Raw genomic sequence first — 24,307 nt, forward strand, 5'->3', positions numbered from 1 at the left:
GCCTCGACATGTACAGTTGGAAATGCATCAGGAAGACATGTGCCCAAATTTCCAGCACTTATTGTACCACATAGGGGACGGACGTATGGTTTAACATCACAGTGGTAAACCATCACCTTGACCTTCTCAGACAATGACTCACCCTCAAACGCCAAGATGAAGGCACAGGTAGCGCCCCTGTTGTCCTTGGGTCTCCTGTAAATGCATCAGATGAAATGAACACCCACCATTCTAGATTGGCATGGAGCTTGTTGTCAGACTGCAAGAGGTCGCAATGGAATATAATCCCCTGGACCATGGTGAGGCTTTTATGGGGAGTGACACAAACAGGAATATCACCCAGCCTGTCAGAAACGAGTAATGCCCGGGATTGGGCTGGGGATGCTGTCTGAATCGAGACTGCACCACTTCTCGTCTTGGACAGCACTGTCACTTCCCCAAACTTACCCTCAAGGTAACAAAAAATTGAGGCTTCGTACACAGAAAGGAGTCCCTGTCCATTCTGCTACAGACTAAATGACAAGGCGAATATGGCTCTCTTCTTTCTGTAGCCCTACGTCCCTCCCATGGCATAGCAATGGAGGGAAATGATCTAGGATCATATCTGTCAGCATTGTACTCGATTTTGCCCTTCTTAGAGACTGCTGGCGCCATACAGTCACCAGCAAGAGGTGACAGTTTGCTTAATTGGGGGTCATCTGCCATGATGCCACCCACTCCGATCAGGGGCTCTCTCCATGGGCACCACACAGCCACAGCAAAGGCCACCTGGCATGATGGCTGTTGCTGGGAGTCCTGGTGCCCCAAGAAGACAGGCATCTACTCCTTGGCATACATGGGCAGTTTACAGCTCAAGCGTCAGCAGTGTGATCCCTGTGTTGTCAGGGGACTACCACCAAATGGTTACATGGTGGCCCTACCACAACAGACTGGCTACTGTACTGGATACTGGGTGCCGAGAAATCCAGTACTGTCATGGGGGCGGAAGAGTACAGGAGACAATGGAAGAGGACATAACCGGGAAAGTGTCCTCGCCCAAATAATTCTACTGCAGGTGGAGATGCAAAGCCATGACAAGAGGCTTAGGAGATCGTATCTAAGGGCACTACGGATAACTCATGCACCACGTAAGGTGTTCTTCCCCAAATGGCCTGCACTTCTGTATAATTTGGAAAGTGGCAGGTCAAATCATAAAATGAGACCTGAACTTATAGGGCTGGAAAGTGAGACACTCCTGTCAGTCACCTCTTACAACAGACAGCGATATCTCAAGCCTATTCTAACCCCTGGACCAGCAGGGGGAAGCAAAGTTGACACTTGCCATATTGCGAAGATGCTAAGTCACAGATAGGCATAACAAAAAGTGTCACAAATAAAACGTTTGGCCCATAGTTCCTCCATCAAAAATAAGTGACACACACACACACACACACACACACACACACACACACACACACACACGACTGCAGTCTGAGGCAATGCTGTGAGCAGCAGCACCACTGCATAATGGAAGTAGTGGCTGAGCAAGGGTACAAGAAGGCTGGGGTGGAGAGGCATAGTAGGGTAGGGGTAACATACAGTGCAGTGCAGCTGGGGAGCATGCAAGGATGAGGTGGAAAAAGGGTATGGCAGTTATGTGCTATCAGGCGGTTGAACGGTGGGCAGGGGAGAGGTGGGCAGGGGCAGGTGGGCAGGGGACAGGTGGGCAGGGGACAGGTGGGCAGGGGAGAGGTGGGCAGGGGAGAGGTGGGCAGGGGAGAGGTGGGCAGGGGAGAGGTGGGCAGGGGAGAGGTGGGCAGGGGAGAGGTGGGCAGGGGAGAGGTGGGCAGGGGAGAGGTGGGCAGGTGGCTACCAAAAAAGGAGAGAAGTAAAATGACTGGGTGTGATGGTGGGATGAGGGCTGTATGGTGCTGAAATGGAACAGGAAGCTGGATGGGTGAGGACTATGACTAATGAAGGTTGAGGCCAGGAGGGTTACATGACAGCAGGCAAAGTTTCCACCTGCATAATTCAGAAAAGCTGGTGTTAGTGGGAAAGATCCATATGGCACAGACTGTGAAGCAGTCATTCAAATGAAGGATGTAATGTCTGCCAGCATGCTCAGCAACCAAGTGGTCCACTTTTTTCGGTGGCCAGCCATGTGTACAGATGGCTAGTTGGTTGTCATGTCCACACAGAATGCAGCACAGCAGTTGCAGCTTAGCTTGTAGATTACGACTGGTTTCAGAGGTAGCCCTGTCTTTGATGGAATAGGTGTTTGTGGTGGTGGTCAGACGATGTACGGGGTAGGTCTTGCATCTAGGTCTATTACAGAGGTATGAGCCATGAGGTAAGGGGTTGGAGCAGTTGTTGTGTAGGAATGGACGAGTAGATTGTGTAGGTTTGGTGGACAGTGGAATACCACTGTGGGATGTGTGTGAAGGATAGTGGGCAGAAAATTTATCACTTCAGGGCATGATGAGAGGTAGTCAGAACCTTGATGGAGAACATAATTCAGTTGCTCCAGTCCTCTGTGGTACTGAGTTACAAGGGAAATGCTCCTCTGTGGCCAGACAATGGGTGGCTGGAAAGATAAGGCATGAGATTTGTTTTTGTACAAGATTGAGAGGATAATAATGATCGGTCAAGTCTCCAGTGAGACCCTCAGTATATTTGACAGACTAGAAGATTCTTTGGGCTATGAGACACACTTTCATTTTGACCAGTTCTTTAAAAGTAACATTTTTACAATTTTTAATATTAGGTTGCAAAGCCAGGCTAAAAAAATTCTTAGTGTATAAAACCAAACTGACCCAAAGGCCCCTGAATATCAAAATTTAGCTTCTCCTTCATGACCACTGTCTTCTTCATGTAAGAGATGGTCTTCACTGCCTGCTAGATCATTACTTAAGCTGTACTTCTTGAAATACGTGACAATGTCTTCTCTTACTCTATACCATGACCTTTTCCCACTGACACACGTTTCATTCTAGGTCCTTTCAATTATCTCTCTGGTGTGAGTCCTTGCTGGGTTTTTCCTGCAGCATGTCAACTGAATTTGGCCAGAAAATACACCAAAGCAGAAGTGAGCTGCAACAGAGTCAGCCGCAGATGGGTGGGAGTATTACATGCTGCAAAGCAAAACACAACCAACTGGCATCGCGAAGCTGAGTCAGTTGGATGTGGTACAGCAACAGGCAATGCTGCAGTACATTAGTGGAACGTCGATGGACTTTCCTCACCTGACATCAGTTGTGTTTAAAATATTTGCCTGAAGCCCTTAACGAACATAGTCTGGAATGTATAAACATTCAGCCATTTGTGTACGAAATGATTCTTGTCTCAATATCAGAGCCAACAACATCCACAAGTCTGCGACACCCAGAGTGACATCCTAGAATGTAGTGTGGGGTCTGCCGTTTTACCATTAGACAGCCTGCCGTGATGCACGAGGGAGCTGGTTGCTCACTGGAGAAAATTCACGGCCAAAATCAGGTGCACCACTGTGGTGTCATCACTGTCGCAACCAGAGACACTGCTGACAGCAGCACTGAGTGACCCCACATTCAGCCTTCCACTGTCAGCAATGCCAGATGTCTACTGTTTCACATGAGAGGCAACTGGAAGCCACTACAAAGCTGTTCCTGATTTACTATGGCTGTGGGCTGGAAAAAAAGGAAGTAATTAAACATATCTACAGTTGTCCTGACATCTCATTTCACTCTCCACATGTGACAATCCAAGGGTCATGCAACACTGATGTCAGAAGTTTGCCTTCTTCTTAGAGCAATGTTTGAACCTACACCCTATGTTACAGTGAATTAAGGGGTAATAGAAAAAATATCTGACAGTCATGAATTTTATGAAGTAGATTTTATTGCAAATAGGGAACCAGTGGATTTTTCTACCCTTAGAGGTAATGGAAGGCATGATTGGTTAGTGACTGTTAGATGTGCACAATCTAACATGAAAGGTCAGTAAGTCCAATGTATGAGATCACTTCTAGGAAAAGGTTACACATGTAATCACTTGGGCCATACAACTAGGCAGTGCTGGGAGTCAATATGGCTCATAATTACACATAAGAATAAAGTTAATGTATTTTGTCTTCTTGTCTTGTGAATGTTAGTTCTCAAAGTGAGTGTTGTCAAGGACAAAGCTTCAATAGAACCAGAGACACAAGGTGTGCCATAACCAGAAGCAGTATGCATATTGTTAGGAAAGGTAGCAGAAATACCAGCAGATTATAAAGAACTTCATGGGTTGACAGAATCACGAGCGTCAAACAGAGTGTAAATCTGTCAGACAAAAGTTGAATTGTTCCTTGTCCTGGTAAAACAACTGACAATGAGCAGGTCTTCACCTTCTGTATCTGGCTCAGATGCAAGGTTGGTCTAATGAAGTATTATTGACTGTTACAAAACTGAGGGTAACAGGAGACGTATTTAGGATATATAGAAGCTCTGAAGGGAGCCATAAGATTTAAAGAATTTAAAGAAAGGTTAATTCAAAGACATATGGAACAAAATAGTGCCAGTCACTATAGAGAACAATTAGAGGTAATAACTAAGAAAAATACATGAACTGTGGAAGAATTTGCAGAGAGAATAAGGAAAATTAACGGGAGAACCTGTATACTGGGGCAGGTTGCTGAAGTCAACGACATTATTTCCCAAGAAGCAGAGCAGAGGATCTTCAATGCTTTTTTGAGAGGGCTGCATGCAGAAATAACACACTGTGTTGTTGACAGGGTGTCCAACAGATTTGTGCACCGCAGTGTGGCTAACTACAAAGTGTGAGGAGTTCAATTTGTTGACTGGAATGCAGGGCAGATGGTCAGTGTTTGCAGCTAATAGAAGAAATTTCAAGTTTGGATGAACAGGCCCTATAAGGATGAAATGTTGCCAGCCTCAGGGTGATGTGAATAAAGTAAGAAGGCGTAACAGTTCTAAAAGTAGAGGAGCAGGAGAAATAAGATATTAAACACTAGCTGGGACTCTTTGTCCACCTATGGTGATTCCCAGTAAGACTAGATGAAACAAAACTGTATGCAGAAGTAGATGCGATAAGATCTGTACGCGATAAGAAGAGTAGTAGGAAGAAAGGGATTCCATGATGATATTGGATGTAGGGATCATGTTTCAGCTGCCACAAGTGATCTGGTGAAAAGTAAGCACCTGGACCCACCACAGTACAGACTGCATGGAGTGGGAATAGAGACTTCACACCATTAGGATGGTGGACATAGGCATCCACATGGATACAGCGTAATTTCAACAATAATTAGAGATTGTGCAACACACAATTAAAGGCTATGACATGATTCTGGCACTAGATTTTTCTATTCAGTATTGCGCCATAATTAACTTCCAGCTACCTAGCGTGGAACATGACAGAAAAATGCTTCAGTTAGGTTAAGTCATGGTAGAGAGGTGGCAAGGAGGGTTTGTTGCAAAAGATGAACTAATTAAACCATGAACAACCATACTAAGACTTGATTTTCATGATTATGTATCTAAGGGTACTGTGAAATTACTTTGGGTCAGTGATGAGTCTAGCTTACCAATAGGAATTTTGTGTTTGATGGAACCATTAGAAGAGAATGAGGTATTAGAACAGGTGGGTTGTTTATTTAACAGACATATCATGCAGATACCTGTTTCTATGTAACATTTCAGCACAGAGGGCATACGATTAACAAACCAGTTGTTAATCGTTAACATGAATATCTTAGAGGAAGAAGAATGGGACATGCGGGGTGTCAGAAAAGGAGAATTGCCAGATATTACTGAAACTGTATGGGGAGCAAAAGTAAAGCGACTAGAGAAAAGCAATAGGGAACAGATGAAAAAACTACTTTTGGAATTCACTGATTTATTTTTTCCTAAAGGACCATTACCAGGTACGCATATTGCACAACACTACATATCAATAGGAAATGAATCATCAGCCTACCATAAACCATACAGAAGAGCTAGCAACTTTCATCCAATTTTGGTGTTATAAATCGATCAACAGCTGAATGATGGAATAATTGAAGAATGTAATAGTCAATGGGTGGCAGGAATAGTTGTGCCAAAAATATAGATTGTGTTTGATTACAGACACCTAAACGCGAAAACCATAGTGGATGCCTACCCTTTCCCACACATCACAGAAACTATGCATCATTCTGAGCAATGCTAATATTTTTCAACAATGGATTTGAAGTGTGAGTATCACCAGATACAGCCTGCACCACACGACTGACACAAAACCGAATTTCTGGCACCCTGGGGACACTACCAAATCAGAAGGGTGCCATCCTCACTAAAAAATGCACCTGTAACATTTCAGAGATTGTCGGATGCAATACTAATAAGTTTGAAACTATAGAAATCCTCTGTGCATCTTGATGACATAATCGTCAATGGAAGTGATATCAAACTGCATATTCAGTGATTAAGGGAAGTATTTCTAAGGTTAAAAGCAGTGAAGTTCACACTGAGTACAAGAAAGTGTGATTTTGCTATGGAATAGGACATACCAGAAGATGAGTTAAGACAGACCCAAGATTAATTAGAGCTGTATGTGAATTTCCTATAACATAATCTGTAAAAGAGTAGCAATCATTCTGGACTTGCGTACTATTACCACCAGTTCATAAAAGGATGTGCAGATATTGCCAGAAGGTTACACAATTTAAAAGGGTACTAAATTTGTGTGGTCAGAACAGTGCCAACATTCCTTTGAGTTTAAAGAAGCTTTAGCATTGAGTCCAACTGTGGCATTTCCAGATTTTAATAGAGAATTTATTTTATTATGTGATGCATAAAACCATGAACCAGGCTGTGTCTTATCAGAAGAGGTGGAATGCATAGAACATCCAGTAGCTTACGCTCAAGGCAACTGAATTCTGCAGAACGAAATTATTCCATAAGGGAGAATGGAATGTTAACCTTATTTATGGATTCACATATTTCAAATTTTAACAGTATGGTAAAACATTTAGAGTAATAACAGATCATGCGGCATGAAAATGGTTGCTGGGGTTAAAGAATCCTTCCCAATAGGTTGACACGATGCACAGCACGGCTAAGTGAATAAGATTTTGAACTTGTGCATAAAACAGAGAAGAAAGATGGAAATGCAGAAAGCTGAAGTAGAAAAGCAGCAGTATTACATATTACTCAGAATATCAGTGAACTGCAAACGCAAGTAGAAGTCTTAGATAGGGAAGTAGTTATTTAAATGGTTGCAATCTGTAGAAGGTAGTGTTTCAGCTAGGGGTAAATTTGTTGCAAGAAGAGAAGTATTTAAAGGTTCTAAGGAAAGTACAGAAAGAACAATCACCAGAGTTGAGGTTGGTTTCAGCACCTGAGCACTTGCCTTTAATTTGGAGTAGCCAAGGCGTAAGTGAGGACAGATGGAAGAAAAGTTTCCATTTCTATTTCTGTAACAGTAGCATGGAAACAAGCACATCATGACCGCTACGTAATTCGTGTATTGCTCGTCAACTGGGGAATACTGAAGAAATTTGTGAGAGTAATAACTCCATGACTGTTATTAACTGCTAAAGACAAAGGGAGATATGTAGAAATGGAGGAAGAAAAGTTACAAAAATGCCACCAAGAGAAAATCACAGTCTGTCTGAGTATGGTAATAAGAGTGGGGCAGGATTCCTGTGCAATGAAATTGCTAATGGGACAAAGAAGGAAAGAGAATGCAATTAAAAAGTGGTCCAGCCAGTATTGTACTTTCAGCAGGTCGAGGCACATGGGTTGGACCCTAGCTCTGACAAGATGGTAGTAGCATCTAGATGTTTCAAGAAGTGAAGGGGTACACCAGCAACGAGGGCAGGATGAAAGGTGAATGCTTTCTTGTTAAATGGAACAGCATGCAACATAATGGGGCCTACTTTCTGCCTGTCCACAATGACTGCTGGGAGAACTCACTTGAGTATTACACAGCCACATTTGTACTGGCCAGAGGAGCCCATGCGAGTGCCACCTGCTGCAAACCTAACAAGCTTAAATCAATCTCTAGGGCCAGAACTAATGTAATCTATGAACACACTTCTGAACCAGCAGGAGGGACCAATCTCCCTGGAAACCTTATTGCAGCACGTAAATTCATATTGTGAAGATCAGCACCAGAAAGAGACAACACCGACTATTGTCACACCAAAGACTGCAGCGGCACTTATTCTAATGGGTCTGATATTCTTCTGGTACATAAAAGACAAAGAACATGACCCAGTTTGGACCCAGCCATAGTTCAGATCCCACTGGGTTGGATAACCTGAGCAGAAAAGCAGCAGAATGCACAGTGATATTCTACGAAGACTAACATTTATTGTCACTTTTAAGTGGGAAGTAGAGAGTTAGAAAAACTGTGCAAGGAGCATAGTAATGAAATTGTTCCATGGTATTTGAGTTAAAGTGCAGGGCAAGGGGCCCTATGGAAATGTGTAAGATTCAGTGAATGGTTTAAGGTAACTGTTAGAATGACACTTAGGAGGTGAAATAAGGCTGGAAATAACAATCACTAGTAACTCTGTCCCTCAGATTGACCAAAATATACTACTCATTACATCAGAGTCTCGATTAAAATGTCAATGTAGTGTATCAACCATAATTGGTAAAAAAAAAAAAAATACACCAGAGCAGAAGTGAGTTGAAACAGAACCAGTTGCAGATGGGTATGAGTGTTATGCACTTCAAAGCAAAACATGGCCAACTTGCTTCACAAAGCAGAGCCAGCTGGGCATAGTAGAGCAACAGTCAATGCTGCAACATGCTAGTGGAAAGGTGGAAGCTTTTCATCACTTGCCACTTGCCTTAAACCCTAAACAAACAATTTGGAGAGCTGAAGTACTCATCGGTTTGTATACTACATAATTCTTGTCCCTTTATCACAACCTACACCACACACCTGTGACAGAAAGTGACATCCCAGAATGCAGCATGGGGTTCACCATTTGAACACAAGACAGGGCAGCCTGCCCGGGGTCACAAGCAAGCTGCCTGCTCACTCGAAACATTGCCTTCTGTGAACATGTGTCAGAGATATACAGCAGGTTTACAAATCTTTAACATATTGCAGCGTGTCAGCAACTGTGAAATGTACAGCAAATAAACAATGTTTTCAGCCTTCAGTTGCAACTGAAGGCTGAAAACATTGTTTATTTGATATACAGCAGGTCTCCGACAATAATGGCAACTCTGGCAGAGTCATTTGCACACAGTTTACTTTGATACAACACATCCAGCAGACGCTGCAAGCCCATATGCCAGTTGCCGTGCAGTACCTTACAGCCAAATAACAGTCCTCTCTTCGTAAGTCACACATGGTCAACCCTGCCTTGGACTTTGGGATACAGTTTGAGTCTATGAACTGTTGCCCCATACAAGAAACAACAACACGATTCACACTAAGCCATCATGCCACATCAATTTTTGACTATCTTGCTTCCTTTCTTTCTATGGCCCTCCACTGCCGGGTCTAGTAGGCATTTCCTCTGTGTCCAACTGCATTGTCAGTAGCTGTGTACATGGTGATTGTGAATGTGGGGCTACACAATAAACACTAACCCATTTCATACAATCACTGACATCACTGGCATAGTTGTCAATTGACCAGACTGCCGTCTTCCATGCAGAACACGATCGTATGGACAACTGGTTTACAGCTTGTAGGATTGTATCATGAATGAAAAACAGGGCAGGGAAGTAGTTGTTTGTTGCTTTAATTTTAGATACCATGTAGTTTTCGCCATTCTGTATTCAGTCCTCAATTTGCACATGTAGTCTTCATTTTTTCAGTTCTTCCTTACTTGCAAGCCAATCACGAATGGCTCTTTCTGTTGGAGGAGGACCAAAATACCACTCAGCTGCTTTGTTTCCATATTGTTCTGCATATGCTATTACCTTCCATTTATAGCCCACATCATACGAAACCTCTATTTTTCCATTAGGAAACTACTAAATAAAATACTCCTCTGTTACCAATAACACAAATCATTTTCAGTTCAAGTTCAACTTTAACCTACACATTTTTTTAAAAAATGTGCTGTAAAAGAAAGAATTTACAGGGGATTTCTTTTATGGATGAAGCAATAAGTTTCATTTGCTGAATAATTTACATGGTAATACATCTGCATTTGAAGGCTCGTGCAATTGTTACACATTATTAATACTAGCTTTCTGTTAAATATAATGGATAGTAAATTTGAGAGAGAGAGAGAGAGAGAGAGAGAAATGTTGCAAAACTATAAACAAATCAATTACAGTTGGTTCAATGTAGAGAAAGTGACAAGAAAAAATCACAAGACTTCAGAAGAAAGGAAAGAGAGCAACTTAGCAAATGTATGAATTTAAAGTAAAGAAAAAGTGAAAGAGTTGTGAACCCCTAAACTTCACTCCACATTAAATAATGAAATTTACTTGTCAATAAGTAAAATGGAAAAAAAATGAATTGACATTGACAGGCAATAAAAATATGAAGTAGTTAATGGTACCATCAGTGATGTAGTGTCAGAAATTAATAAGCAGATTTTATATTTAATATTTCACTGTTTCATTAAAATCTCACAATCTGCTGAATTGGAGATATGTGCAAAATGGATCTCTCAAATCTGGAGATCTACAGACAGACTTTGTAGATAATGCTTCTTGGCGTAATGAGACAAAGGTCAAAGTGCTCATCATCACATGAACAAATACAGTCTTCACAGGTTTTGCTTGGATGCTGCAGAAACATTTTATCATGCCATCATCACTAATGAGATCTAACACATGAAAGTTTCTATTGCTGTGTTCTTATATATATTACAGCTGAAGTAAAGAAGATGATCTCATGTCTCAAAAAAGTTTACAATTTGTTGAGATGGTTGTACTCCCCTATTTGAAAACAAGTACATGTTATCCAGTTTGTGTTCGAAAGTATTTAAAGTGAAAATGGACTGTTATTCTTTGCAGCATGTCATGGCAAAGTTGTGATGGATGCTATTTTGGTACAAAATGAGGAGAGGAGTGTGGAACCAGACAAAACACAGAAAATGGTATGCTGGCTGAGCTACAGATATTTATAAATGAGCACAAACTCTGATTCAAGCAAAAACCATGTTTTATGGTACTGGAAGATGGTTTCTGTACAAACGATTTCCTCATATTCAAAATAATAATTATTTTTTACCTTCAGCTATCATAATATTGTCGTCACTCCAACCCTGAAGCTTGAAAAAACCAAACATCTTCTCATAACTGAGGATGCAACCCATCAAAGATGTGCTGGGTATTCGGAGGTGGAAAATGATTCTTGCTGGGATCAAATGCTGCAGACGAAGACACAATAGCAACAGATGCTGTCAATGATGTGCATATTGATCTGATAAATCCTGGACTGTTTGTCATGGCAGAAATTTTAAATGAGAGAGGTATAAAACAATTGATGGCATCTCTGAAGATGCAGAGGCTATGGTAATGTTTTTGAAACCTGTTACAAAGGCTACAATGTATTCACACAATACAAAAGTGACAGCACTTTATGTTATAACTGAACAGATTTGAATATTAATAAATTAACCAATGATTATTTAAAAAGCCATAGATATTACTTATGTCTTTAGAATTGGGACCTACAACTGTGTTACGAGATAAATCTTTTTTGTAATAAGAAAATGTAATATAATTAAAAATTGAAAGACTTATGTATTTAAATCATACAATTTATGTATAGTTTTAGTTTTTTATTGTATCAAAAATTGCATTATGAATAATTCTATTTGTGTGAGGCATGTATAGAATCTATGATGTCCCAAATGCAATTAGTTTTTGACTTATCTTCAAGATTTCAAGTTTTAGATATAGTTACTGCATGCCTAATGTAACACATTCCTTGTGTATTTCTATTTTAAAGGAAGGGTGCAATTCAAATAATTTATGATTTCTTCTTCTAATAATTTCCGGGTATGCAGTTATCAGTGTTCTTGTCATCAGCAAGAATTGCAGATTTTGAAGGCATCTGCAATGGTTTTACCACAACTTTTATGTAGGTCAGGATAAATCAAATGCTGAGCCCTGTGGGAATTGTATGTATTGTTTCTCCATTTTGTACTCAGGTTTCCTCCCAAGGTATCATTTAGTACTATGACACAGTTTTTTATTGTTAAGCTAAGATTCAGTTCTTGTAATTGTAATTCTTTTAACACAGTAACACTGTAGTTTCCCAAGTAAAGGTAGATCAAGGTTGTAATGTATTGCCAGTAGGTTTTCTCCGCTTCTACTGCATATTTCAGTTATGCTGTAAATTCAGCACAATATTTTAGTAATTACATTATTAGATCATAAGAAGAGTTCCTGCTTCTGCCACTAGATGATTCTTGTGATTGATTTGACCATTCATCTGATGGAACTGATGTCTAGTAAAGTATAGACTTCTTGACTGAGTCTTATGGATGTAATTTCAGTGGTCAATCTCCCCCCCCCCCCCCCCAGTTTTTTCAGCTACTGTTAAGAAATTATTGTTATCATGGCCTGATATTATCTCAGTTTTTTCTAAATATTATGCTAGTGCTTAAGTTGATAGCACTTTCATTTTGCATGTTGGTATTCCAGTTGCTGAGGATTTATTTATCGTCATTTTTTATTTGTAGTTCACTGTTGCTTTTGGAGTTTACATATATTTGAGTTTACATATTCTCCGTTTGTCATTTGGAGATACTTAGTGGAACTGTGGTCACTAGAAAGTGGAGTGCCAAGTGGAGAAATAGGAGTGCTGTTGACATATTCATTTGTTCGAATTCTGTACAGGGGTAATAGCAGTGGAGGCAGCCAGAAACATTTGCACCCTGTTTATGTTTAATGCCATTGGACAGAGCTTTGCAAGAATATGGGTTCGTAATTCTAAGGAGAATTGTTTTGCCATTATTGACTTAGCTTCAGCGTTTGATGAAGATCATTTAAATGCATTAATTCAAAATGAGCCATGTTACTGTACTTGAGAACTGGCAAATTGAATGAACTGTGATCATTTCATGACTCTCTGATATTTGCATGCAATGGAGACAGCTCAAAAATAGGGTGTGTGGATACCACATGCACTAAACCAAAACCACAAAAACGGATGGCCATATGTGCATTCTTGCTTGCCCGTCATCAGTTGCTTGTGAGCAACACTAATCATCCCTAGACTGTATAATTATGCTGATGAGAAATGGTGGCTTTGTGCTAAAATAAGGAAAAGAAAGGAATGGTTGAGCCCAAACAAAGCAGCAACAAAAAGCATCCACAAAAGACAATGTTGTACATCCTGTGTGGTGTACTTCGAATTGCATCCTTGAGATGTAACCACTGATTACTGCTGACATTTACTGTCAACAACTGAGATGTGTTGCAAATGCAGTACATGAACAATGACCAAGAAGACACCATTCCAGGATAATGCCTGCCTGCAGTCTGCTAGACTGACAAAAAAACAGTACACATGATTTGGGCTTCGAAATCATTGCACACCCACCTAATTCAAATGATCTTGCACCCTCAGATTTTCTTCCTATCTGCTCTCTATTGAAAAACCTTCAAGGAACTTCCTTTCAAGATGTAAATACAATGTGAACCTTGTTCAAAGTGTTCTTCTCCTTAAAACCATGTGACTTCTACAGTTACAGAATGAAAGTCATCCCAGGATTGGGAGACCGCTGTAAACAGTGAAGGAGAATGTTTGATTGATTATTTAAGTCTCCCTTATTTGTATCTGTTATCTATTAAACTTACAGAAAAATCCAATTGACCATGTACCATCCAAATACTTGCAACAAATGGGGACATAGGCATAACGTTTTTTCATTTTACTGGTAAACTGTTTCCATTCATCTCTGTCTAACCAATATGTATAATTTTCAAAATAACACTTGGTCTGTTAAGCACATTGTCTGGGTACAGATGGTGCTAACACGGATTGGTATTGTACATATCTTTTGCAACACAGTTAACTCAGTGCATGTGTGCTAAGTCTTCAATGATGATTCATATTGTCCTTAGTTGTCAAGTTTATAAAGAATTTAATATTTTCTCAAAATATATATAGGCCCCAAGTGAGGTTATGGCCGAATAAATGTCCGAAGATTCTTAATTTCTTGTCATAAAATGACATGGGTCTGTTGAGAGGTTAATGTAATCTGTGCACCATTTTTTCTCAGAACATCTGAGGAGTAGTGATGGGTCAGCTGTGTTCTGACAGTTATCCAACATGAAAACTAATTACTCTTGTTCTGAGGTACAGTATTGGTTGAAATAATTTTAATGAACAATTCAAAGGGTGCATTGAAATATCAAAAAATGAGCATTGTTTCTAAGAGTAATTTCACATGAATAAAATGCAATGATGAACCTGTAAATTAGTTAATAAATTTGTTTACTTCCTTGTAGAAATGGCTGAAGCACTAAATATCCACCAGTTGATGTTGGAAATAATTTGAATATGTTGTATGATTAGTAGGTCTGGTAGTTGCAGTGGATAGAGATAAAACTATTTCTTAATGGAATACAACAGTATAGTTACTCATTAAATGCCAGTTGAATCGAAAGTACAATTCAGCCGAGGAAAGAGTGATTCCAAGTTTCCTCTTTGGCAGTCACATGTATGAAAATTGAGTTCCTTTAATTGTTATAGTAACGTTACTTTTCTAAACTTAAGCACTAGCATAATATTTAGAAAAAACTGAGATAATATCAGGCCATGATAACAATAATTTCTTAACAGTAGCTGAAAAAACTGGGGTGGGGGGGGGGGGGGGGGAGATTGACCACTGAAATTACATCCATAAGACTCAGTCAAGAAGTCTATACTTTACTAGACATCAGTTCCATCAGATGAATGGTCAAATCAATCACAAGAATCATCTAGTGGCAGAAGCAGGAACTCTTCTTATGATCTAATAATGTAATTACTAAAATATTGTGCTGAATTTACAGCATAACTGAAATATGCAGTAGAAGCGGAGAAAACCTACTGGCAATACATTACAACCTTGATCTACCTTTACTTGGGAAACTACAGTGTTACTGTGTTAAAAGAATTACAATTACAAGAACTGAATCTTAGCTTAACAATAAAAAACTGTGTCATAGTACTAAATGATACCTTGGGAGGAAACCTGAGTACAAAATGGAGAAACAATACATACAATTCCCACAGGGCTCAGCATTTGATTTATCCTGACCTACATAAAAGTTGTGGTAAAACCATTGCAGATGCCTTCAAAATCTGCAATTCTTGCTGATGACAAGAACACTGATAACTGGCAAACACATTCTTACTACAAACAGCCAGGAGAATAATGGAACATGCTTGCAACTGGTTTACAGGCAACAGAACAAAAATTCAACATTTATACTTACAAAAACACACATAATGCAATTCCAAACAAATCCAAATGACTTACAGATACAAGGAGATATCAATGACAGACATTAGATGAGGATCCATGAGTGAAGTTCTTGGGCATTCGGATTGATGATAAATTAAGGAGGCACCAGCATGAGAATGAGTTACCCAAAAAGCACATACCTTTCTGCCTTGCAATTAATCAATGTTCCTCCAGAGTGTCAACTTGCAGAAATGCTTCCTAGCATCCTTTCACTCAGTAGTATCATACAGGATAATCTTATAGGGCATGGCAGCTATGAACAAATTAGTATTTACAAGCTTGTAGTAGGAATGTGATGTGATGTTGACAACTGAAAACCTTGCATAAACCTCTTCATTGACCTAGAGAATCTTTCATCTATCCGTAATGTCTATTTCTTCCAGTAGCAGGCCATTTCTGATTGCTTTACATGTTATAAAATGAGTCTTCAAGGGATGACTAACTGGTAGCAGCAACATTAATAAGGGTAATGTGCTGTGCAATATGAGACAGGAAGTTTTTTTGGTAGTGATCATGATTTGTAATTCAAATTATGTAATGTGATGAACAGTTTAGTGGGATTAGCACTGAACTGAATCTGAAGAGAAGGGATTTCTGGAACAAATTTAAGAAAGTTGACAATATTAGAAAACACATAGATGGACCAACAACAGAAGAGATGGAAAATTATCAGACATACAATTTTTCATATGGATGGTGTACCACTGCATTGGAACCTGCACAGAACAGCACTTCTTAACAGCAAGCACCCTGAGTGATTGATGATCTAACAGGGCTGCAGACCTGACCTTGAAATTTGCTACAGCTCACAGTATGGTATCTTTTTTATTGGTGGGAGTTTGTGAAGGACTCCACCTATGTGCCTCCTCTTCCAACAACTTTGGATGAACTATGATGCTACATGGGAACAGCAGTGAGTTTCCTAAACTGACATGCTTGCAAATGCATGGATCAAATCTATCGCCTGGATGCTTATATGTGTTGAAAGGAATTTTGATATTTGTGATCAGTAAATAACGAATATGATCCTAAACACAGCTGTGAAAAGCACCTTAATGTTGTATGTGCACACACAAAATGTAAGCAACAGGAAAATCATATGGTTCCTTTGTAAATAAAGGCTATGTAGGCATGTGTAGAAGTAAAAATGTGACCCCAATTCTGTACCTTTATTTATGACAAAGTTATAGCCTTGTGAAACCTGATGATTTTAAACATCATAAAGAATTGCTTATACACGTATAACTTCTTTCAGTAAAATATGGTAACGTTAATTTGTCTTGATGGGTTGCATCGATTATTGAATGTTTCATAATTTTTTTCATAAAATTAAATTTCTTTTCAACACTGTAACCTCTGCTCCAGCTATAATTGGGGTGTGAATGATATTCGTTTGTTCATTCTTTGATTTACACATTGCATTCCATAAATGAAAATGTGGATGGATGTGGGATGAGCCAGGTTGCAAATCTGAAGGCAGAAGCTCCCACAGGAATTTACTGTTGCGAAGAATACTTACAACCAGCTGTTTATGATGTGCTAATCTACCGAAACTGTTAATTATGGGAATTGCTAATAGATTATTTTGTATATATGTATACATGTTTTGACTACTATTAAAAACATCACTGTCGCTCCTATTAAATTAGTCAGCTACTTATTTTGCCTAGTATCTCCAAATACATCAATACTTTGCTATCCACCTAATGGTGCGTGTCAAAGCGTACCCCATAACCCTGCTGGTCATTTCCTTTCCCATTCCACTTGCAAATATGAGAAGAAGAAGACTGTATGTGCGCCTCCATGACAGCCCTGATTTCTCAGTTTTTATCTTCATAGTCCTTATGTGCAATTTAAGAAACAACAAAATCGTTCAGCAGTCAGCTTCAAATGGCAGTTCTCTAAATTTCTCAATACTGTTCCTCACAAGAACAACCCCTTTTTCTCTGGAAATTCTTGTTTGAGGTCCTGAAGCATCTCCGTAACACTTGTGTGTTGTTTGAACCTACCAGTAACACATGTAGCAGCCTGCCACTGAATTGCTCCTCCAACAAAGTGTTACTTTGCTACACTGCTAGCTTGCTCTAGCTTCTCATACAATTACCAAATATAATTCCCAATTCCACAATTAATACAGAATATTGCTGGCCATGTGCCAGTATCAAAATGGTCAGTCTATTTTTCTGCATCATTATTAAGCACTAGCATTTTATGTTCTCCATATCACGAAGACAGCATGTCGTGCTAGCTGACAGAACTACGATATTCACCTCACAGCTGCATGTGCTACTCAAGATCACTGTTATGGTCACACATCCTGCTCTTACATTTGCTGCTCAGGTGTCTACCACTACTTAATTTATGTTACATATTTTCAGAGTAACAAGTGGGGTACACATCAGTGATTTCAGTGCCAACAACATGACATGGTTTTCCAGACCACACAACCAGCCACACACTGTTCTGCACACTTGCTATGGGAGCAGCACTCCCTGCAGTGAACACTATCCCTGAACGTCTGGCCCCGGTGCCATGGAGGCATCTTGTTCGACCTGTGATCTCTTAGGATGCATACGAAGGCCAGTATGGCCTTTTGTATTTTCATGGTACGTGGCCACCAACTACAGTCCAGCCACTTTGACAACTACAGTTATGGCCTAGAACACACTACAGTTCGCTGTTTTGGTCAAACTCCTCATATGCACATCCATGACTACTATGCATGGCATTCTCATTTCTGCAAAACCCTTTTTGTGGAACACTACTACTGTTTCACTTACTGTCTTGTCTGCTTGTGATGCAACGCATCCCTTTAATTTGTTTAAAATGGCATAGTATGAGTCTATGTGACAGTAAGTCTTGGCCTGTTGGCTGTGAATCAGCTACACTCCTTTATATATTCTGAGCTGTCCCTAGCATGATAGCTTGGTTCCTTGACCTGTATGCTTGCATAATCACCACACATTTCAGTGCCTGAAGTATCCTTTATAACTGCAACAAGTTGTTTTATGAACAATGAGATGAAGAATGAGCCAGTACCTAACGTTCTGCAATTGTGTGTTGAATGTTCCCCTGTCTTTGCCTTATTTCAGGTTGTGGCCAGAGTATCAGGGCTGATCTGCAACACACAAATCTTATCTCTCTTTTTCAAACCCCCACAAATTTTTAGGACAAACTCAAGAATAACTACGATTCACACAAAAGATAAGAACAGCCAATGTTCTTTTGAATTGTATTTATCAAAAGTTATTGAAAGGAGGAATATTTCTCAAATGACCTACACTATTAGAACTTACACTTCATTTAAACGTGAATTCTGTTTATCCATCACACACAGCCATTATACAATATAGTTTATATCAACAAGGTCAGCCACCAGTCCTCTTCCACTTCTATTTAAAACAGCATGTACCACATGACATGAAAGTCAGGTGCAGGAGTACAAGAATACTCTACAATTACGAACAGAAACAAGTTCCAGATAACTGACAATCTGTAACAATTCCACTGCAATGCATCCTATATTCTACACTATTGCTTGACTACAAGCAATAAATCAGAGATGTAAATACTTACAATATTCTCTGTTACATTCATTTCCAAATTTAGTTCAGGATCCTCCTTGATAAAATCAGTGGACCAAGATATTCCCAATGGATCTCTAACAGACTGAAAGAAGAAAACAACCTGAATTATAACTGCTGACTAACTTCTGTACGTATGACAAATTTTTGGTCATTGATCGAATGAATATGGCATTCCACACATTGTCAGCAAAATTAACCAAATTTAATGCTATTTATACAGCTTCTTGCTCTGTTAGCATGTACTTTCAGTGCCTGCTCTTTAGGCAACAATTCAAATTTGTGTCATGTGTACTGGACGAAAATCATACAGAATTACATAGAGCGAAAGCAGGATTTCAGTAATGATGTAAATACTACAGTGAATAATGACTGGGAACTTTACATTATACCCATCACATATCCAAGATCCACATCATCTGTTATAGCACTTTGAGAAAGAGACATAACAACATTAACATTTACTTCCAAAAGCAAGTCTTCTTTGCTCTGTTGACACCAAGTATGTACTGAAAGCATTCATTACATAGATCCTTAATAAAAAAATTAATGCAAGGTTAATGGTTTGTAAGGATCTGCTTGTTACAAGTGCTGTTAAAATACCATCGGTAATAACCTACAAATAGCACATCTAAATAGTGTCAACTGGAAGACGACAAAAAGTCTTGAAAATAACTGGAATCATAGGTTACAATTGTTCACCATCCATGAAAATTCAGCTTGAATTGCCCATTTTTGTATCATGACTTTCTTACTACACTATCTAAACAATACAGTGCTTGCATGAAAACTTACATTATGCTCAGATCCAACAGCATTTTGTTTCAGTTTGGGATCTTGATTTACCAAAAGAGTAGGGCCATCAGTCTTTAATGGGTCTTCAAGAAACTGAAAAAAGGAAAAAGTTAAGGGGTCAAGGCTTCGTCTGTCTTTTATTCCTACATGGCTCTCTCATAGAGTGGTAGGGTGGAGAGGGCGAGGGGGTTCCAGAAGGGGGGTGGATGGAGAGGGAGACCGGGGGGTGGATGGAGAGGGAGAGGAGGGTGGATGGAGAGGGAGAGGAGGGTGGATGGAGAGGGAGAGGAGGGTGGATGGAGAAGGAGAGGAGGGTGGATGGAGAGGGAGAGAAACTTTCAAACATATATTGTGTAGAAGCTGTCAAGATCATAACGCTAATAATCACATATATTCATCAATTAGAAACAGGCAGTGACGGTATGTGGTGCGACAACTCAAATATTTGAAACCAACGCTTTATTTATTCTTGAAAGCAAGCACAACAGTAAGTGAGGACCGCAAAATATCAATCAAAACTTCTTCTTACATACGGAGCAGCAACGAGCATGGACAGTAACCACACATATTTTAAAAGTGGATGTGTCCTATCACCTGCTAAACCACTGGTTCGACTTCAACCAAGCCAGGTACACATAACTATCTAGACTAAAATACTAAGAAGGTAAGAAGTAGCAACCTCTTATGGAGGTGGGCAGGATGATGTGGCAAGAGGAAGGGAAGAACAACGGACAGACAGGGAGGTGGCAGGAACAAATGGACAGAGAGAGTTTAGCAAATGGACAGAGGTGGTTGGCTGATTGAATGATTACAGGCCCTGAACTACTAGACCAACCATCACTCGTTCCTCAAACAGGCACATAGGTCTATGTGACAGTTGGTAAGAGCCTACCACACACAATCCAGAGCAAGAAAACCCCTAAGTTTATCAGAGGTCAATAAAACTGATAAGGGACAAAAAGAAAAAGGGAGACCGAGGACAAAAGACAGGCAAGGTGCCCCATTTAGGGAGCAACCAGAAGCACTGGAGAGCAGAATGTAATGAGGGGACATATATCGCATAGTTCCCACCACTTACTAGAAATACTCCACTCAGAAACTGCCTTGGAAAGACTAGAAACACAGAAGGGGCAAGAGAAGTAAAAGGACAAAAGATTAATGCGAGAGGGGGGAAGAAGAGTAAAAGAGCAGGTAGGCTGAGAACAGAGCCGGTCCACCAAGCCCAGACAACCGCAGTCTGGTCTGGGCAGAGGAGGCTACAGAGTGTTCTGCCAACCCCTCAATGGGCTTAAAGAGAACGGTAAAAGGCCTCCCGATGAAGTAAATATAAAACTAAGTCAGCCACTGAGGCAACATCTAGCACCAGGGGTAGCACGTCAGGGAGACTGAGAGCAGCTTGGTTAGACAGTACAGCAAAATGTACACCACTGTTTAATGGGAATTACTACAGTGGGGTGGCACTGGAGGAGATTACTGTGAATCAACGAGATACAGTTGATGTGGATCTCGCAAAGGGTGGTAGAATGCTTGGAGGACCTCCATAGATGTCTCCTTATCACTGGTTGTATGAAGTCACAGTGATCCATTCCATATTTCAGGTTCCTAAAACTTGATTGTGTAATACTGATCAGAGGTCAGTTTCCATAATACTAATTACTAGAGCCAGTTTACTGGTAGCTCGTTTGGGCAAGCTACCAACAAGTTAATTCCCAGGCATCCCAACATGAACCAGAGTCCAAACAATTGTCACTGAGCATCCACATTTCTCAAGGTCATACTGGAAATACTGGTTAGGAATGTGCAAGGGATGCTGAGGGTAATACCAATTGAAAGCTTTCGAACTAGTCAAGAGGTTGCTGCAAATGAAGGACCCACCAGTGGAGGAAAGGATTTGTTCAAGAGCATGAGAGATGGCTACGAACACTACGGCTTCCAAGGGAGGCAGTTCAGTATGACCTGTAACAGCGTAAGCAAAGCCCATGTGATCAGCAATCATGAAGCAATCAGTATAGACTACTGCTAAACTCAAGGATGTACCAAGGATGGAGAAAAATTGGTGGTAGAGGGCCTCAGGAGGGACCGTGTCTTTCAGACCACATGATGGGTCAAGACAAAGCTGTGACCGAAGGGTTCCCCACAGAGTTGTATGTGAGTGGGCCCAGAGGAGAGGTGGAGGAAGAAGTAACCGGAGTTAAGAGGGGACAGGGTGTGGATTGCGATCAAAATCCCTGATCCGGGCCACCATTGTAGAAGATGGGTCTCCATGTTTGGAAAGAGAGGTTGATAGTTTGGATGCTTAGGAGAGTTGCAAACATAAGTAGCATAACTGAGAAGTTGTTCTTGGTACCTGTACACAGTGAGTGGACCCCAGCCTCCATGAGTAATCTGTCCACAGGACTACTTCAAAGGGCTCCTGTTGCAAATCAAATCCCACAATGGTGCATCAGATCCTGTACCCACAATACTGAGGATGATGCTGAATCATATGCCAGACTCCCATAACCAAGACAGGATTGTATCATGGCTTTGTAAAGCTGCAGAAGGGTAGTGCACTACGCACCCCTGCTGGTGTTACTCACGTGACAAAGTGTACTGAGGTGCAGCAAGCACTTTCACTTACAATGCAAAATACTGGGAATTCATGTCAACAAAGAATCAAAGACCAGTCCTAAAAAGCAGTAAGTTTCTGCCACATTGAGTAGTTTGTCAGGAAGATAAAGTTCTGGTTGTGGATGAACCATATGATGTTGACAGAAAACCATGACATGGGTCTTGGCAGCTAAAAACCAAAATTCATAGGTGAGTGCCCATGACAGTGTCTTTCATATGGCACCTTGCTGTCTACATTCAGCGACACCCACACTAGAGGGGCTATAGTAAGAGGCAAAAATAGTCAGCATGCAAGGATGGTGATACTGATGACCTCACAGATGGAGGTGACCATTGATGGCTTGCAGAAAGACAAGGACCCTCAGTACAGAGCCCTGCAGGACTCCATTCTCTTGGATGTGGGGAGTGTTGAGCGAGGCACCAACTAGAACCCAGAACACGCACTGTGGCAGGAAATTCTAGATAAAAATTGGGAATGGATCCCGCAGATCCCACTTGTGTAAGATAGCATGGATACGGTTTCACTTCCTGGAGGCATACAGCTTTTGCAGGTTGAAGGAGGAGGCAATAATGCATTGATATTGAGCAAAAGCTGATTGGCTGGCAGACTGCAGGCAAACCAGATCATCAGTAGTGGAACAGCCTTGGCGAAAATCACACTGGGATGCAGTTAGAAGATTACGAGACTCAAGGAGCCACACAGCTGCCAGCTCACTGATCATTCAAGTAATTTATGGAGAACATTGGTGAAACTAACTGGGCGAAAACTGCTCATATGTAAAGGCTTACCCAGTTTCAGCACTGTGATAATCGTGCTTTCTAATGGTTGCAATGGGAACTGGCTCTCGCTCCAGACACAGTTGTAGATGGCAAGGATATGATGCTGACAATCCACTGAAAGGTGCTTGATCATTTGGTTGTGGATGTGACCTGGCTCTGGGATTGTATCAGGGCAGAGGGCTAGGACACTGATGAATTCCCACTCAATGATTGGAGCTTTATATAGCTCTAGGTGGCATGTAGTAAAAGATAATTGCTTTTGCTCCACCCGTTGCTTGAGAACATGAGACAGGTTGATAATTCACAGATGCTGAGACTTGGGCATATGCAGAGCAAATTGTTCAGCAATAGTGTCTGGGTCAGTGAAGACAGTGCAATTTCAAGGCAGTAGCAGACACACCTACTGGTGTATGGTATATGTAGACACATCTCATCTTAGGTCAAACCTGCGAAGGAGAGGTATCTGACCAGAATGAGATTTTCACTCCGCAGCGGAGTGTGCACTGATATGAAGACAACAGGAGATGAGGTACTGCTGGAAGTAAAGCTGTGAGGACGGGGCATGAGCGATGCTAGGGTATGCTCAGATGGTAGGGCACTTGCCCACAAAAGGCAAAGGTCCCCAGTTCAAGTCTCGGTCCCACACAAAGTTTTAATCTGCCAGGAAGTTTCATATGTGTGGTCCGATGGTTGAAACATGCTGCTCCCAGCGTTCTTGTTTACATCATTTCATCAGGTGGCAGACACGGGCATGAAGCCACTTTAAGTAAATAAGATGCTTCATTGGTTGGTGCCACTTATGGTGCTGGAGCGCCTGCCTACTATCGCTAATGGCCTCTGCAATCTCTGATGACCACCAAGGTACTCTCTTCGGTCAGAGAAGGACACGAACAGGCGATTGTTAAATCAGATGCCAAATGAATGGCTGTAATTATATTCTGGACTGCGTTGTTGATGCCTCTATGCGGTGGGGAGAAAAGGCCAACAGCAAAGCCAAAAGCACTCCCGTCAGCAATGGTAAGAGCCCATCTGGGCATGCATCCAGGATAGTGATGCTGAGGTAGGGACAGGGAGATTTTGGAATGGTCACAACCAGACAGGTCATCATAAACTCCCCATTGGATGGATGGGAGAAGCCAAGGGCTGCAGG

General features: G+C 40.8%; 1 protein-coding gene across 5 annotated transcripts in view; it reads right to left on the bottom strand.

Annotated features, from left to right (window-relative positions):
• LOC126159813 (zinc finger protein 737-like) overlaps positions 1-24,307 on the bottom strand; it is a 335,328-nt gene that overhangs the window by 59,241 nt on the left and 251,780 nt on the right. For all 5 annotated transcript variants that reach the window (XM_049916618.1, XM_049916623.1, XM_049916619.1 and 2 more), the window contains 2 exons: positions 19,768-19,860; positions 18,965-19,057 (listed from right to left, as the gene is read on the bottom strand). In XM_049916618.1, coding sequence (XP_049772575.1) covers positions 18,965-19,057; positions 19,768-19,860 — 186 coding nt within the window. The remainder of the gene's footprint in view (positions 1-18,964; positions 19,058-19,767; positions 19,861-24,307) is intronic.

The sequence above is a fragment of the Schistocerca cancellata genome, unplaced genomic scaffold (assembly GCF_023864275.1).
Source record: "Schistocerca cancellata isolate TAMUIC-IGC-003103 unplaced genomic scaffold, iqSchCanc2.1 HiC_scaffold_1147, whole genome shotgun sequence".
Taxonomy (NCBI): Eukaryota; Metazoa; Arthropoda; class Insecta; order Orthoptera; family Acrididae; genus Schistocerca; species Schistocerca cancellata.